General features: G+C 42.7%; 1 protein-coding gene across 17 annotated transcripts in view; it reads right to left on the minus strand.

Moving 5' to 3' along the window:
• Positions 1-19,122, minus strand: part of AGAP1 (ArfGAP with GTPase domain, ankyrin repeat and PH domain 1) — a 591,701-nt gene that overhangs the window by 450,049 nt on the left and 122,530 nt on the right. For all 17 annotated transcript variants that reach the window (XR_008313014.1, XR_008313016.1, XR_008313015.1 and 14 more), the window contains 2 exons: positions 14,663-14,804; positions 3,815-3,949 (listed from right to left, as the gene is read on the minus strand). Coding sequence is in view for 14 of the 17 variants with exons in the window: in XM_053283168.1 (XP_053139143.1) it covers positions 3,815-3,949; positions 14,663-14,804 (277 nt within the window). In the remaining 3 variants the exon portion in view is untranslated. The remainder of the gene's footprint in view (positions 1-3,814; positions 3,950-14,662; positions 14,805-19,122) is intronic.

Genomic DNA, 19,122 nt, shown 5'->3' on the forward strand with positions numbered 1-19,122 from the left:
AAGGGAAGGGAGAACCTCTGCGGACCCCTGCCGCTGCCTCCAACAACTCCCCCAAAGGGGGTAAGTGGAAAAAGAATTTAATTTTTTTTTAATTTGGTTAAAATTGGTGATGATTGATCGAGTCCTGTCACGGTGCCTCCTCCCTAGAGGGAGACGCACAGGGGGCAAGCGAGGGTCACTGGGGTTCTACTCGGGAGGGGCACCTCGGGCTCCTTGGACTTATGCATCCCATGAGGATGACAACAAGGCTGGATGGTGGTAAAGGCAAGGGTGCAGCTGGTGAGGAGAGGTGGAGGATGGGCTAGCTGGCCATGGCAAGGGCGGAGCAGCAGCAGGGAGGAACGGGTGGAAGGAAGGAAATGGTTCCCACATTTGCAAAACCCTCCCTGGAAAGCCAGGATCGGATCCCTGCCTGCTGCTGCCACCTGAACACCCTTGCCGTGTCCCACAGCTGCCAGGTTTCCTCCCAAGAAACCAAGAGCGTGAGGGATCACAGCCTTGCAGTCCTGTCCTCCACATGTACCCTTGCTCTCCTGCAAGAAGCATAACTCAGATTGCAGCCTCAACTTCTTTCTGGAGAGCTGATGCTGGGAACCTTCATTCAGCTCTGAGGCACGTGATAGAGACTGGCAAGGAAACATGCCTGCATCACTTTGTGGCAGGGGGATGGATAGCTTTTTGTGATGTGCCCTGGCCTGGCATATGCATACATATTGCTTTGTATGTATGCACAACAGTACGCACAAACCTACCCTACATTAGATGGGTCCCATCTCTGAGTTCACTTTTTAAAAAATGAATCTATCTACAGTCATTTGCACAAAAACAGGTATAGGTGTACAGTTAGTTGTAGGCATGTGCAGTGTAATATTTTATTATCCTTACATAAGAAGAAGTGCTTTGTGGCATGGAAATAGATTCCTGAAGTTGTCTGCCCCCACTTTATGGTGATTTTTGACTTCATCCCTTGAGATAATTATAGTAGAAGAATAAATCAAACGCTGCCTGAAAACACGCTTAAGTTTCAAATCAATGTGTAGTACTCTGAATTTACATACAATCCAAGATGCACTGTGGCCAGAATAAGTTAAGATATTGCTTTTAATGTTTTTTTTAAAATGTTTCAAAAGCAACATTTGCATACTTCGCAGTAACCCAGCAGTGAGGTTGCTTCCATTACAATGAAACAATCCAGTAGAAACCATATCAACATTGAGTAAACATTCCTCTTAGTTGTGTTGAAGTAGTACCACACTGAACTCTTTACTGTGCCTGTAAAAGTTAACACATGCAGAAGCCTGTCAAATGCCTCAAGCAGCAGTCATCGCCACAAAACCTAGTCATCAGCTTCCATGGCTTGAAAAAAGTTTCGATAGATTCATGGGGGGATAGACCAATCAATGCCTATTAACTATGGTAGAAAAATTGCAACCTCCCCATTCAGAGGCAGCATGAGCTTGAGTAACAGATGCTAGGGACAAACAGAATAATGGTCTCCTACTTGTACACTTCAAATCTGGCAGGAATTCATGAATCACTGGTGTGACCCAACAAGGCAATTATGTTCTTATATGTACTTAAAACTTTCTAGCCTATATAGAAACAGTCATAGCTGAAACAGTCCTTATGGTCTCCCTCACTATTTCTATTTTTGATATATATTTGCTGTAGCCTCATTCTTTGCACATTGCAGAGGCATGGTTTTCAAAGCATAAATACTTAATTTAAAAAATGTAATCTCTCTTTAAAAGGACAAACTTAAGTTCAAGGAAAGCTTATTTTATTAAATATCTGTACACACCAGTTTAGCAAACTTAATGATGTCAGTCCCATTCAACTAGGGAGAATTGCAAATGCAAAATAGTATATTTTTGTCTAGCTAGTCAAAAAGAAGGAAAATACCAAACGCATCCTAATGAACTAATGGCACATTTCCAATGAAATGTTAGATATCACACCAGATGATTTGCAGCAAAAAGCCAAGGCTCCAGTGCAAAGTAGTATAGAGTTGCCACTGACATCAATAAAATTAGAGTGGGAAAAGACATACAATGCCTCCACGGACTTAACTGCATATTTGTGCAATTATGTGCAAATACAGGAAACCAAGAAAGGCAGTAATATGCACAGGAGAGAAATTGCCACAAGAGGGAGCCAAAAGACCCATTTTAGGCATAACACAATGTGTGAAACTAAGCTATTGGCATGTGTTTGTCCCTCAAGATATGCACAGGACTACTAGTGCTTAATTCTGAGGTCCTTATTTGACATTCCAAGATACCAGTCTACATAGTTTCTCAAGCTTCCCACATCTTTAAGATGTCAGCAGCAGCCTCAATGACATGGCATTGGCACAAGTCAGGTCTCCCACGTATATGAATATATTATGGATATTTATAGACCACTTTTCATCAAAAGTTCCCAAAGTTATTTATTTACATAAATAAATAAAATGGCTCCCTGAACCCAAAGAACCCACAATCTTAAAAAACAAGAACAAAAACACACAACACACACAAAAAGACAGTTGCTTCGAAAGTTTACATGTTACCAATGGTATATGGGAGATAACCAAAGAGAAGCACTTTTTGTGGCAGTAGCCATGCAACACTGCATCTTAATGTCCTTTCTTGCTCTCTAGAGAACGGCACAAATGTTCTCAAATAGTATGAAAGATTAAGCACTCGATGCACCTCAGTAGAAGAGCAGGATGTTGAATCACACACAGATGCTCTTTTCTACTATATCTTGCCAATTAGTCCATAAATCAATATCTTTGAAGCATACAGTCTGAAATACTAAATAAATAATCTAGACAAGGTGGTGGACAGCATGGCATCTTGTAATGATTATATTAAATATCCATTGTATTTTATTCGATATGTAGTACTCTATAGTCGATATATTTTACTTAACCCTTTCATTTTGCTCTGCATCAAACTGGAGGTATATCATCCTGGAAGGAGGGCGTCTGAGACAGCTGGTGTGTGGATGCAAATGTCGTATCTCTCACTGAGATAGCCCTGTGGCTGAGATGTACTACTTCAAGGTGTTACTTACAACCCAATCCTATGTGGGCTGACTCTGAAGTAAGCATCAAACTCAAAGCGGCTTACTCCCATGTAAAGTGGACAGAATAGCAAACCTTGTTTGCCTCATGCTCTCCTCAGAGAGACATGCTGATTCTGCTGCTGAGCCCAACACCCCTGATCAACCTGTCCAGTCCTCAGTCATTGTGGACCATCTTGATAAAGCAGTCATTTGTTCCAGCAGCCACAAAGACTGCAGCAATAGCAAAGAATCAGACAAGGAGAGGAACTGGGGATGGGGGATGGCAAGGCCCAACGCTAGCTTCTCCCTCCCAGATGGAGCCTATGCACAATTATATGGGATTAAATCCCATTCAACTACATGCATATCAGCATGCATGAGGAGGGGAGGCAGGGTGGGCAGCACACATACCAGATAAAACACTAGGTGCAGGCCTCCAGTATATTTATCTAAAGGTTGTTGACACTGCCCTTCATTTTTCAGAGCAGTTTACAAAGAAGAAAACAATGAAAAATCAAGGCAGATAAATCAATGCAAATAGTAGTAGGTGGGTATGCGTATGCACGCGCGCGCACACACACACACACACACACAAACTTATAACAATGTTTCCAATACATGAAATCAACATTAGAGGCACACACTGACCTATTGTTTGACACAGAAGTATTTTTGTTTTTGCTAGTCAAGTCATGAATGACATTGCTACAGATTAACTTTAACTGGGTGTTGCAAAAACAGTGTGTAGAAAAGTTTTCTTTACCATCCTGAAAGACTCTCTCCACATTCAACCCATAGGTAGCACAGGTTTCATAGTAGATGCATCTCTTCAAGTCATTTGACAGTTTCCGTGCTCTAGCATCATCAATGACCCGAGGGTTACTGGAACTTATAGCATCTATAAAGAAAACAAATTTTCAACAAGTCCTTAGAGCCAAGACACAGAATTCTAACTTGAAATTTTTCAAGAAATCACTAAGATTATCCTCAGTGTTCTTTAGAGATCTCCTCAACTTCCATTTTAAAATTACCCTCTGTAATTTCAATTCTGGTATAGGAATAACAGAATTAAATGTAAAAACAAAAATGTTGCAGCAGCCAGTACCTTAAACTTGACATATAGTCTCCTATTAAATACTATTTTGCCAATATCTAACTGAACAAACTGGCTGAACTCCAGAGCAATAAAGCACTAGTGCTTCTGCAGTGGGGACAAAGTTGACAACCGCCTTTCCCCAGGACATGCTCTGTGCCATCTGAAAATATGTTCCTGGGGGTCACACAATCCTCAGAGACATATTTTTGGGTAATACAGAGAGCTTCCAGAAGAAGGGAAGGTAGTTAAAATTCTCCTCCTTTCCCTCACTCACACACACACCCCTCTACACAAGAACCAGTGCAGCACTAGTCTGGAACTCTGTGGGAATGGTGGTGCTACACAGGTCTTTCTCCCACAGCACCAGTGATTTGTTAGTCTGGATTGTCAGCCACTATCTCCATATAGCATTTTATATGAATAACAGTCACTGTGTCCACTTTAAGCTTACTAGTAGTTCTTCCCAAAAACATACCAAGCTTACCATGTCTTTCCTATAGCTGGACAGAATCCAACATGGTCGATGCAAAAACTGGAACAATCTTTGCAGAAAAAATAAAGCTCTACCACCCTGGACTACCTGACTCCCATTAGGGCTAACGTGCCAGTGGCCCTCAAGAGCTATTCAAACAAATATTTAAAAACATCTGAGGCATGAACACTAAAGGCTTAACCATATGATTCAAAAGTGGAAAACCTGACCTGACGTCAAAACCTCCTCAGATAAAAACTTCATTGGCAGAGAGAATTTATTGAATTAGTAGTTTGGTTTTATCATACTGAAATAAAGCAACTAGTAATACAAACATTTCAGAATGTAAACCAAAAGTGGTTCAGCACTGTTCTTATAAGGAAAACACAGCACCCACTTACGGTGTGTGTATGCGAATCAATTACAGTGTGTGTGTGTGAGTGTGAATGAATCACTCTCACACACACACACACACACACACACACCCCTTCAGGATGGCTTTGCACATTACTAACAATGATAAAAGAGGAACTCAAGTAAATCATGCATCTGGAAATACACAGGTACTTGTACCCTCTCCCCCACTCAAACCCATTGGGAGATACGTATGTTCTCAAAGGGGAAATTCCTTTTATATTTCTTAGGTAATGTGTAAAGAAATATTCCCCAAGAAATGTGATTCACTTGTCTCCCTTCTTCTGTGACTTTGTGACATGTGAAGCTAACTTCAGGTAATAAGCGGTCTCTAAAGAATTCAATGCCAAAACAACCCTTAAGCCAGAACCAGATAACCAAATTTATAATGCTGAATACAGAAGAATTAAGAAGCCCACATTAGTACTTCATTCTTAAAAGTGGTGTTAGGAGAACTCTCCGAGTAGCCGAATAGGCTCTAACCGGTTTTGGAAAGAGGTGTCACAAGAGTTTTACAAGCCTTTAGAACAGAAAGTCCCCAACCTTTTTTTAAAACAACTGTATCCCTTCTATTGCAAACCTTCAGCTCAGATATCCCACAGATTTAGAGAGAAAGCAGGCGGGACAGAGCTAGAGAGAGTGAGCACGCACACATATGCATGTGTGCACACACACAGAGAGAGAATAAAATGTTCCTGTTATGAAACAGGCTACTTCAGCTGGCTTACATCCAGACTAAATTACAATTATTCATGAGTTCTCTGAGACTGCTTATGAGTAACTTAATCTGGATGTAAAGCCCGTAACAGCAGTAGCCCATCTCATAACTGGAACGTTTACATGTGCACGTGCGTATATACAGACATTTACGTACACATACACAAAATTTAGTGTTACAGTTAGGGAGACAGAGTGCTATACTCACTGGCTCACATTCACAGTTACTCATAAGCAGACTTACTGTAATTAATGACCAATGAATTTCAATGGGAGTACAAGAGGGCCTTGATATCTGTGGATTCATTATCCACCGATTCGCATATCCGCGGTCAGGTAAGACATCAAACCTTGGCATACGCTAAAAACACACACACACACACACACGTCGAGCTCTCGTGTCAGGGGTGGCTGGAAATGACCACGGAGGTCATTTCCAACAGCCATTTTGTGTTTCAGAGCCTCAAAATGGCTCTGTTAAAAAAGAGAGAGAGAGAACGCCAAGAAAAAACGGTAGTATTTTTTTATTGCTTATAACCCTAGTAGAATTATTAGCCATGATTGCCTTTGATAATGAGAACCTTTCACCCCACCCCAAACAAAAAACCCAGCTTATTGTGCAAAAAGTAACTTTAAAATGTATAATTAGCAACAATGACTGTATAGTGACCTGACGACATTACTAATCCAACATTTTCTATCTGAAGTAACAGGCTGACAGCTAAAAATGAAAAATAATTTTTCCCATGGCAATATTTATTATATTAATATTTTGAAAACATTAATCTACGGAACACTAAAAAAACACAGAATTTCTGTACTAATTTGAAGAAAAATGCAAATTTTAAGTACATTTCTTTTAGCTCATCATACAAGTCAGTGTCATCATGTCATTGGTTCAAACCATTCTTCATACAAGTACATGTGAGCCCAGCACAAAACTGCTTGCACTGGCAGGAGAAAAGCTCAAGAACTGAATCAGGAGCTGGTTTCCCAGCCATCCATTGAATATGGTCTTGCTATTCTTGCATTCATAGTTGCTTGTACTTGGAATTTCTGGAGACTGGATCAAGCAGTTTTTCCAAATAAACCTTGGTAATTAGCATGGTTGAATGTGCTGTTGCAGGGAGTTGCGACAAGTTGGCAGTTGGCACGATTCCACTACACCAGGGTAGGCAACTCTCAGGCTATTGTTGAACTGATGATGGGAGTTGTAGTTCAACAATAGCTGGAGAACCAAAGTTGCCAACTCCTGTACTACACCCTTTTTTACCAGTTGTCCTCAATCAAGCAATGTATGCTAAAACTATAGAATTAGCCTGGAAGCACATAGAACAGTTCAAAGATACTTTACAATTGGGGGGATTTCACACAAGTATTATAGGCACATACTTTGCCGATACTAGCCTTAGAGACATCTGCACTGAATGAGTTGTTTTTGGACAGGGATCACTAAACACATTATTTGAAGGCTGGCAATGCAATTGTGGGGTACGTCTGCACAAGCTGAAGTATGAAGCCTGCCTGTGATTGCTGTGGGATACTTTCATTATTTGGTTTGGACTTCAGGGTTTGGCACCCGTGTACTTTCAGGACCACCTTTCCCGTCCAACTTTGACCTGCCCTGTGAGGTCGTCTCAAGTGGGCCTTCTCAGAGTACCAGGCCCAGGGGAGGTACATAGGGAGGGCCTTCTCTGTTGCAGCCCACCCACCCCTTCTCTGTTGCAGTCCACCCTACCTCCTGAGATTCGTAATGCCACCTCCCTTCTGTCCTTTAAGAAGCTTTTGAAAACTTATTTACTTTGCCTGGCTTATAGTTTCTAATGTGTGTATGTGTTTTCCCCCTTTTTCTCTTTTTTTCATTATTGTTTTAATTTATGTAAACCGCCTTGAGTCTATGGAAGTCAGGTGGTCAATAAATTTGCTAAATAAATAAATTTGGCTTCAGGAAGCACATCAGCAAGATGGGATGCTGTTCAAGAGTCAGTATTATTATTCTCTGTGTAAACCGTCCTGAGCCATTTTTGGAAGGGCAGTATAGAAATTGAATGAATGAATGAATGAATAGTAAGGACAACATTTCTGAAAAGCAGCATGAAAGTGTTGTGTGTAGCAATACATTAGGACATATGGACAGCTTGTTTGAACATGCAGGAGAGATCCAAGTAGACCCTGTTGGCAACTCCTGTTTTAGAACATAGGTTCTTTGCCATTTGGAACTGGAGGCTGCTGATGCTCTTGCCTTGAGCTGCTCTGTTGTAATTTACAGACAGGAATGTTTGTTTCTAAAATTCTTAGTTATGTGAAATACATCCAAGCATTCACTGGGGAGATAACTTAGCAACCCTAAGATGTATAACAATTCTGTACAACATTAACATGTTAGATGTTACATGGTTAATGCTGTACAGAAACATGACACATCCATGGGTTGCCTGATTACTCAATAAATAGCATAGTATTCTTTGCATGTCAGGGAAGGTAAAAACTTCCTTTTCAAGGTGTCAAGTTTGAGTCATTTGTCTTAGCTGTATTTTAGAAAAATCTCCTTTCTCCTTTCACTTTGGTAGAAAATTCTCTAAAGGTTCAACACAGATGCTTACAGAAGTTTTCCAAAAAGACTCATAGACAAAGGGAGTCTAGCTCCCTAACCTAGGAGTTCATTTTCAGGGGCACATGAAGCTGAGGAGGAAAAGGGGAGATTGGCAAAAATAGTCTACCTCCTTGCATTTCTTCTATTCACAGAATAAAGTTTTAAGATACAACCCAGTATATGTTTAGAAATGGGGGGAATCTGCAGAAAAAAATTTTACATAAGTTTTTTTTCAACTTCTATCCATCTATAATAGTCTTCTTCACATCACTGGTAGAGTGTTGCCTAAATGTGTGGGTAAGAACTAACCTTTACAAAAAGCATCTTTACAACTCTTACACTTCTTTGATCCCAAATTCAATAGGTTTAACATCCTGCATATTCTCTTCTCCCATATTCCAATAAGACCTTGCTTATATACAACACAGTTCTATGAAGTGGCTGAATACAGACTCCTCAGAGAACAGTGTCACCTCCCCCGCCCCTGCATGAAGATATTCACGATTGTTGATTCATGGTGAAAGCAAAGCTTTTTAACATACTATTATTTTCTTCTATATTTATTATTCTTTCCCGTCTTTCTTATACAATAGGCTAGTAAACTAAACACAGTTTTGTTTCATAGATGCCCATTCTTCTCAGTTCCTTTTAATACTGAGCACTGGCCATTTGAAAAATGATCAAATGAGATGATGAATTCCAACAGCAGCCCCATCTGCTGTTGTGTATAAATTCACGAGGCTCCCTTTTCTGAAATACTCCCTGAACAGGATTTTAGATATATCCCAAACCCACAGCTGAGAACAGTCAAGAGGAAGCCTGCAGTTAGAGATAATCCTGATTCAATTTCAGCAAGAACCTAGTTTGCCTAAATAGAATTACCATTCTATAAATATATGGCACAGCCATTTTAATGACTAAATGGTAATCTACACTGTATTAACCTAAACTGTTTGAGTGCATCTGTTTTAAAGAGACTCATATTTATGTCTGAGGAAACTAAATGCAATACAGCAAAAGTGTAAGAGTCTCTCAGTATTTCTCACGTTTGCCTCTAGATCGAAAGAAGAAAAAGAAGGAAGTTTGACAGACTCACATAAATGTTATTTAAAAGGAGGCGTCCAAAGAAGCAAAGGGCACGGACAAGATGTGAGGTTTGTCCCACTGATCCTCAATGCTGAGATTTTGCACTGGAACAGGCATACCTATTTTAGGGCAGCATCTAGATTAGAGCTGCGCTAATGTCATGAGAAAGTATAAATGACTAGCAATCTTCAGTAGGGACGTTCACGAATCACGACTCACATATGTGGAGGCCATGTGCATGCCGGCATCATGCAAGGGCAGCTGGGGAAACTGCCACCAGCATGCAATGATAGCTGGGGGAGTGCTGCTGATATAGGAAGTGGTAGCGAGCAGTGTAGGAACAGGTGTAGGAACAGGTACTGGGGATGTGTCGCAAATCACGTTTCAAATTACGATTGTGCACATCCCTAATCTGCAGAACTCCACACTGTTGCACAACCACAAATAGAATACTTTCTCTGGGACATATAGAAGACTATGTGAGAGGTAGTGCAATGTATTGTGAAAGAAAGAGACTACATAACACGGGTTGTGTGAGAGGTAGTGCAATGTGTTGTACTATTAGCTTGTGCCTCGTGTTATGCTAAAGAAAATACATCACCTGTTGCTAGCCCAAGAATTAATCTGTAACAGAGATTATTTGGTTCACACAATTTCCTTTTGTTCCAACCATAACAGCAAGTGCTACACTAATCTAGATGCTGCTCTTCGTTTTTAGCCTACTTTCCATTATCATTTATTTATTTATTTAATTTATTTAGCACATTTTTATACTGCCCTAACCCAAGGTTTCAGGGCGTTTCACAACAAACAAATACTAAAAACAATTTAAAACAAATAATAACAATCAAAAGTTTAAAAAATTAAAAAGTTAAAAAGCTAAAAGTTAAAAAGTTAAAAAGCTTGGGTAAAAAGATAAGTCTTTAGACCCCTTTTAAAAGCCACTAGAGATGGGGAGACTCTTATTCCCACAGGAAGTGCGTTCCAAAGTCTCGGGGCGACAACAGAGAAGGCCCGTCCCTGGGTGGCCACCAAATGACATGAAGGTAGCCACAGACAAGCCTCCCCTGATGAACATAGTGGACGATGGGGATCATACAGAAGAATACGCTCTCTTAAGTACCGTGGGCCTAAGCTGTTTAGGGCTTTATAGGTTATAACCAGCACTTTGTATTTTGCCCGGAAACCTATCGGCAGCCAGTGCAACTCCTGTAATATAAGAGTAATATGGTCTCTTCGAGATGACCCAGAGACCAACCTGGCTGCCGCATTTTGTACTAATTGTAGTTTCCGGACTACGTACAAAGGCAGCTCCACATAGAGCACATTGCAGTAATCAAGTCTGGAGGTTAACCAGCAAGTGTACTACTGTTTTGAGATCATGAACTTCAAGAAACGGACGCAGCTGGCGTATCAACCAAAGCTGATAGAAAGCGCTTCTGGCCACTGGCTCAACCTGGGAAACCAGGGAGAGGTGTGGATCCAGGAACACTCCCAGACTGCGTACCTGTTCCTTCTGAGAAAGTGTGACCCCATCTAGAACAGGTAGATCAATATCGCTTCCCGAGTGACGACCCCGCACAATAAGTACCTCCGTCTTGTCTGGAATCAGTCTCAGTTTGTTATCCCTCATCCATCCCATTACTGCTTCCAAGCAGGCATTCAGGGAGGATATGCCTTCTCCTGATGATGTTGACATGGAGAAATAGATTTGGGTGTCATCAGCATACTGATAACACCCAGCACCAAATCTCTGGATGATCTCTCCTAATGGTTTCATTTAGATATTAAAAAGCATTGGAGACAGTATGGAGCCCTGAGGGACCCCATATAAAAGCTCAGATTTTGAAGAGCAGCAGTCTCCATCTGGAATCTGCCAGAAAGGTAGGAGCGGAACCACTGCAAAGCAGTGCCTCCCACCCCCAACACTCTCAGACGTTCCAGAAGGATACTATGGTCGATAGTATCGAAAGCCGCCGAGAGATCCAAAAGGGCCAACAGAGTCACACTTCCTCTGTCCATTCCCAATTGGAGATCATCCAACAGGCCAACCAAGGCAGTCCCCACCCCATAGCCCACCCGAAAGCCAGTTTGAAATGGGTCTAGATAATCAGTTTCCTCCAAGACCGCCTGGAGCTGGGAGGCCACACCCTCTCAATCACCTTGCCCAACCATGGGAGGTTGGAGATAGGCCTGTAGCTATTAAACTCTGAGGGGTCCAAGGCAGGCTTCTTAAGAATAGGTCTAATAATTGCCTCCTTTAAACAAGGAGACATCCTGCCCTCCCTCAGAAAGGTATTTATAATTGCCACCGGGCTCTCCACAACAACCCCCTTGCCAGGTAGTATAAGCCAAGTTGGGCAAGGATCAAGCAGACAGGTGGTAGGACGCACCATTCCAAGGAGCTTGTCCACATCCTCAGGAGTCACAAACTGAAATTGATCCAGTCTAACCACACAAGAGGAGTTGCTGGATACCTCTGCATCTCACACTGCGATAACTGTGGAGTCTAAATCTAGATCTAGATCAACCCGAATGCGAGAGACTTTGTCCACAAAAAACTCATTAAAAGCATCACAGCGGGCAACTGATGGTTCCAAATTCGGATTCAGGGGAGTAGGGGGCCCTACTAGACCCCTCACAACCCTGAATAGCTCTGCTGGACGAGAGCCTGCAGAAGCAATACGGGCAGAAAAGGAACACTTCTTTGCTGAATGTATAGCCAGAGCATAGATCTTTAAATGTGCTCTATGTCGTAATCTGTCGGATTCGAGTCGACTCTTCCTCCACTTGCGCTCCAGTCGTCTACCTTGCTGCTTCAGCTCCCACAGATTTTCCGTATACCAAGGAGCCATTAGGCTTATAAAATCACCCGGCATTCCGTCTGTGTGCCTGTCCCCTACTATCAACTTCACAATGCCTAGACCAATATGAACCAAATTGGGTACAGTTGTAGAGACACCTTAATAGCTTAGTTTGTGAGGATATATTCCACACCAATTCAAGACGGTGGACACAGGAATGTTTGAGGCGCAAGTGGGCTAACCTGTGGACTGCCTAACCAATCTGTATCAGATTTGCTAAAGCTGTAGGGACACATAGGGCATAATATGTAATGTCGTCATCCACCTTGATTCAACTAATGAATCAGGCAGACATGTGAACTTTTGAGGTGCAAAATTTGGACTAAATTTGGTACAGTTGTAGGGACACATAGGGACACCTCAAATGCATAGTTTGTGATATCATCCACCCCAATTCAAGGTGGTGGATGACTGAACATTTGACGCACAAGTGGGCTAACTTGTGAACCACCTAACCAATTTGGACCAAATTTACTCCAGTTGTAGGACTAGTGAAAGGAAAGTAGACAGATTAGTTCTTACTATAACAACTTATTTCTCTAGTAAAATCACATTCGTTCAAACACTCAATTCCTTCTTCCGCCACTTCTACCTAAAAGAACGTCAAAAATTTGAAATCACAACATTTATTTATTTATTTATTTATTTATCTATCAAATGTGTATGCCACCCCAAACTTCAGTCTCTCCGCATCTTAAAACCCATTTTCCTTGTATTAGAATCCCCATATCTGCATACAGTGAGGAAAACCCACTTTGACTGCAAGTATGACAGGATTATCAATGACTGAACAAAGGATTAAGTCAGCAAAAGAAATTTTGTGGAAAATCAGATTATTCTACATATTTCACAGAATTAAATGATATTGGGAATGTGATCATCATTGTGGATTTTCATCTACCAAAAATTCGCCTATCTAATATGTTAATATCGTAGGTCTAGGTGAAGTAGTTTGCTAAGTAAAACTGCCAACAGCTGCTACATGGCAATGGGGAAAAGAAAGAATTTCTGCTTATACAATTTCTTGGTTGCTGAGTGTTCATACTGATGTCAGCAGCCCATGTAGGAGCATCTGTCTGGTCACTGACAGTGTGTTTTCACAGTGCTGACAGTAACACTGGCACTTTCACCCATGTAAGAAGTATGAGTGTAAATTCTCACCCCTCTTCAATTGCCACACAGCAGCTTCCAACAGTTTTACCTAGTGAACTGCTTCATTAACCAACACTGTCTTGTCAACTTGTTGTCTGATCAATCCCTGCTAACTGGGCAAAGAGGCACCTTTTTGACATGGTGATTCTCTATATTTAGCAGGGGGAGAGTAAATGGCCCTCTCCACCCCCAGCACAATACCTCCAGTGACTGTTGCTGGTGTCTGTCTTGTGTTTATTTTTAGATTGTGAGCCCTTTGGGGACAGGCAGGGGCGTAGCTAGCCCGCCGGTGGCTCATGTGCGGCCGCGGCGGGCGCCCCAATAGCCCCACCCCCTGCGTCTGACGTCAGACTCAGGGGATAGCCACGCGCCCCGCATCTGACATCAGATGCGGGGGGCGTGGTCTGGCTCCCGAACGGAGCCTTGAGGCTCCGTTCAGGAGAAGCAGCTTAACTGCAGAAGGGGCCACGCGGCCCCTTCAGCAGTTAGACAAAGGCTGGTGCTGCCAGGGAATAGCCGCTCCTGCGCTGCGCTGCAAACGCAGCACTGCGAACGCAGCACCAGTCTTAGCTCCTGAAGGGGCCACGCGGCCCCTTCAGGAGCTAGTTAGGCTGGCGCTGCGTTCGCAGCGCCAGCCAGGAGCAACTCTTCCCTGCAAAGAGCCGCTCCTAGCTGGCGCGAATGCAGTGCCAGCCTTTGTTTAGCTCCCGAAGGGGCCGTGCAGCCGCCGCTCGGGAGCTAAACTACTGCCCCCGCGTCTGATGTCAGACGCGGGGGGCGTGTCAGGGCCGCGAATGGTGGCTCCTGATTGGGCACGGCTCGGGTTCTTTGAACCCATTCGCCCAATTATAGCTACACCCCTGGGGACAGGGATCCATCTTATTTATTTATTTGTTATTTCTCTATGTAAATTGCTTTGGAAACTTTTGTTGAAAAGTGTTAACATAAATATTTGTTGTTGCTGTTGTTCACACAGATTTGCTGTGAGTTAAAGAATCTCAGTCAAACAGAAATAAAGAAGTTAACAGCACTGATCAAACAATGCCAATAAGAGACTTTAAAAAAAAAGTTAGAGCAAAGTTATTGGAAACATCTATCCTAGGTACATACACTTTGTAAGGAGATAAACACAGTTTTCAAGAGGCTTCTTTATAGCTAAACAGTTAAACAAAATAATTCAAAAGAACCAACACAAATGCACAAGAGGCAACACTTACCCTGAGTTCCTACAAGTACCATTGGGATTTCATTAGTGTTGCGATAGTTTGCCATACGGCTATAGTAGTGAAACACAGTCTGAAAGCTAATTTCATCCTCTAGGCTGAAGACAAATATAACAGCATCCACCCACATGGCGAACTGCAGAAAAACATTGAAAAATAGTATTTAGTGGGATTAGACTGTGGGGTTTTTTTTGTGTTTTTTTGTTTTGTTTTGTTGAAAGGAGGATATCTAAAGCATACACCGCTTAAACTAAATCAAACCACTTAAACTAAAGTCTAAATTGCTGTCAGGTTATTCCCCAGTGGAAGATTTGGCATTTTGAAAGCGAACTGGTGTGATGCTATAGGTATTACATAAACCCTAGCGAAAGCTGCACAACCACTGCACAACCATTGCTTCTAACCTTATTAACTACTAACCTGTACTGATAATAAGGGAAAACTCCCTTATTATCAGTACATATAACTCATTGCAAACTGAACACTTGAACATTACTTATTCATCCATACTTAGGCACCTGAAAGAGCATGGCCTGAACAATCTGTTCTATACTCAAACAGCCCATGAGATAACAGCTGCATGTAACCAAGCCAGTGTTCCCTCTAAGGGAACATGCGCATGCACACAGGTTTTTTGATGTCCACTCAATTAACTTTAGATCCCACTCAGATTGAATCAGGAAGGTCCCATTCTGAATATACATGCGTGTGAATTGCCATGATACTGCCACTCTGAACAAAATTCATTTTTCACAGGTGAAAAAAATTAGAGAGAACACTGAACCAAGCTACAAGATGATTACAATTATGTTGCATTTGCAGTTATGTTGTATTTCTGTATTAATAATAGAGTATTATTCATAGAAGCTATGTAAGAAACAGCTTCCACAGATCCAACACATTTTTACTTTTGAATTTTCCCTAATTGAGCAACAAAGCTACCTGCGATTTAGTTGGCAAATAGCTATTTTTCATTAGTTTTATACACTTCTCTTGTGATAAAACAGATTTAGCAAGACTAAATGGCTATATAGTAGTCTAGATTACTACTACATTTAATTCTCTTAAGTATTTCTGCACATCAGAATACCCAAATCAATGGTGATCAAGCAATTAGCATTTTGTTCATCATGTCTAGCCCTCAAGTTTATTATAGAACAGAACTCCAATTCTTCTCACCTTGCTTTCTCATTTGTAGTTTAAACTTCTTGTGCAATTCCTATTATAATGGAATACACTGTAATCAAACTGTTGTGGATCAGGATCACATTCTTGCAGAAGAGCAAGCGGGGTTCAGAGAAGAGAGGTCTACCATTGACCATTGTTTTGTTCTGCACCATCTAGCACAGAAATATGCTCAGTCCTTGCATGTTGCCTTTGTAGATCTTAGGTTTGCCTTTGACTCAATCCCACAGGATAGGCTCTGGGATAAATTGAGAGCTTCCTCCATTGATTGGTGACTCTTAGCTCTAATTAGAGCCCTACACGTATCACCAACCATGAGGGTTAGGTGCAATCCTCAGGGAGGATTAACCAGAGCTATTCCAATTGGAAAGGAGGTCCGTCAAGGATGTGTGCTGGCGCCCTTGTTGTTTAACTTTTTTGTTAATGATATGGTGACCCATCTAGATAGCTGTGATTTTCATCCTCCCAAGCTAGCTGGAAGAAGTATCTCAATGTTGCTGTATGAGGATGACGCGGCCATTCTGGCCAGAACCCCAGTCGGTCTAAGGAGGGCCTTGGGGGCATTGGCTGTTTATTGTAAGAGAGAACGGCTGAGTATTAATTACCAGAAAACAAAGGTGCTCTCCTTTGCTAGGAGACCCAAGAAACGGGTATGGAAAATCGATGGACAAAGGATAGAGCAGGTCCAAAATTTTGTATTCTGGGGGGTAGCTGTTCACTCATCGGGATCAAGATGAGCCCATGCCTATCATGTGGCCCAGGCTGCCCAAAACAGCACCCGAGCTATTTTGCGGTTCTATAGAACCAGGGGAGGGTATTTTACCCCTGCGGCCTTAAAACTTTTCCAGGCGAAATCATTGGCATAGTTACTGTACGGTGCCCAATTGGGTCCTTACCTAGATCTGTCCTCCTTAGAAGTGGTGCAGTCTAAGTTTTTGAGAGCAATATTTCAGACACCCAAGTGTACCTCTAATGTGAGGCTCAGATTGGAGGCGGGCCTCATTAGAGTGGAAGCCAGATGTTGGCAAATGGTGCTGTTTTATTGGCTGAGAGTTTTTTCCTCGGACACAGGGCTGAGCCGCCTAGTGTTAGAGGATCCTTATCAGTCGACCTGGAAGTGTGCTCTGAACCAAAAGATGACCACTTTAGGCCTCGATCAGTCTGCCCTGCCTGCGCAAAGTTTGGAAACAGCTAGGAAGCTCATCAAACAGAGAACTGAGGATATTGAGAGACAAACAGATATAGCAAGGGTACCTGACTTTCAGAGCCAGGAATCAGTCAGATATAGTTTGGCTCCAGCATCCTACCTCACTGTCTTGGAGGTGCCCCCACTTAGAAGAGTTTTTACCCTAGCAAGATGCAATGCTCTGCCTTCAGCCCTCCTAGAGGGCCGATATAGAGGGATTCCCTATGGGGAGAGGCTCTGTCCATGTGGTGAAGGTTAAGTGGAAACAGTCACCCATGTGCTATTGGAATGTTTGTTCTATAGAGACCTGTGTCGAGATCTCATTTACCCTTTGATAGCTAAATGCCCAGGTCTTGATTCTCCTCAGATGACTGACAGGCTGTTGGAAGGAAGTAATTCCTGCGCCAACAGACAGGTAGCTAAATTTTGTAGGGCAGCCCTCCGTTTGCGGAAGAGCTTACTATTGGGAAAATAGGCGACGGATTTAAGGCCAGAGCAACTTGTAGCTATAATGTGGCTAGCTGCAGGTGGGCACGCAGGTACTAGTATCACCTGTATATCAGCAGTAAATCTAATCCCAATATTTTCTCAAGCTCCTGAATTGTTTAATTCCTCTCAGATTTAGGAGTCGAAAAGGCAACTGGTTGAGTTTTTATTTGTGTGTAATAGCCTCATAAGCATGAAACACTGCTGCCTCCTCTATCCCTAATTATTTTAGTAGTACTTTTAGTACCTTGATCTATGCTGAGGAGGACTTTTTAAAATTTATTTGGTGTTATCGTTTGTAATAGAAGTTTGATTGTCTGCTCTTTTACATTTGTTTTAACCTCATGCTGGTCGCTGACCGAAATAAAGAGACTGATTGATTGAAACTGTTGTGGGGGCATGTTCTATTGCAGCAAAAAGGGATACACAGGCAACATTTCTAACTACAACCCTGCATGCAGCGATTTCCTCACACTTTTACTTTTATAACCGGGGTGGATTAACCTTTTTGCCGCCCTAAAAAAAGGGGGGGAGCCGCTGCTGTGTGGCTGCAGCAGTAGCTGTGGGGAAGGGGGGGAGAAAGTTCCCCCTTTTGCCCCCTAAAGATCACTGCTACTTGAGCTCTGTTTGGGATCCAGTGCACCCCAAACCTCTCCCCACCCCTCGCCTTACTGCTGGCCAGGAAAACGTATTGCACTGCTTCCCCCTCCCCGCACCCAAGTTAAAATTCTGCACCCCCGTGAGCAAACTGGTAAGCTTAGCCCCAGAGGTGCTCACCAAGGCAAGACCCCAACAGAGGGGGCAGCAGGGGCCCTCAAGGGAAACCCATATCGAGCCCAAGCAAGACTCACAACCTACAAATCCAGAGCAACAGGAAGACACACCACGAGGAATCTGGACTAAAAGCTGCGATTGGCTGAGTGTAAAACTATTCGACCAGTAGGAATAGCCCCTCTGATTACATCAGTGGTTGCCAGGCGAACCTGTCGTCGATGGTCTATGAGGCGGGGAAAAGTAAGGGAAAGTTTTGCAGACTCAAATCCTTTCGGGACTCCACTTCAGTGGGTGACTCAGCTATGGAAATGTTGGGGGTGAATAAATGAATGGAGCAGGAAATGGGGTGGAATGGCGCTCCCTTGGAGGGGAAAGGCGTGAGATGGTGGGAGGCCCAATGCTCATCATGATGGATATAAAATGCTTGTTTTTGTCAGCTGGAGAATCAGCCCTGCAGCAGGCAAAGGGCGGGGGCTGCGCCACAGCTGTCCTCCCTGCATAGCGATTCAGTTGGAAGTTTGCCAGTGCTCACACCTCATACATATTCTCACACACACACATACACACACCATTACGACCCCTCCTCAAACCCACACACCCACTCATTCTCTGAAGTGGGTGTAGGTGGAAATAATGATTGGGCCAGTCCACTTCCACAGAATCCAGTTCAGGATTTGATTCCACCTCCTGCCAAGCTGCTTTCCAGTGACAGAAAGGAGTTGGGATGGAGAGTAGCAGTGGGAAGAGAGGCTCTTATCCTGTGCCGAGCCGGTAGCAGTTTTTAAAAGGGAAAAAAAGATTTAACTTTCCCCAGAGGCATATC

Source organism: Hemicordylus capensis, chromosome 1 (assembly GCF_027244095.1).
Source record: "Hemicordylus capensis ecotype Gifberg chromosome 1, rHemCap1.1.pri, whole genome shotgun sequence".
Taxonomy (NCBI): Eukaryota; Metazoa; Chordata; class Lepidosauria; order Squamata; family Cordylidae; genus Hemicordylus; species Hemicordylus capensis.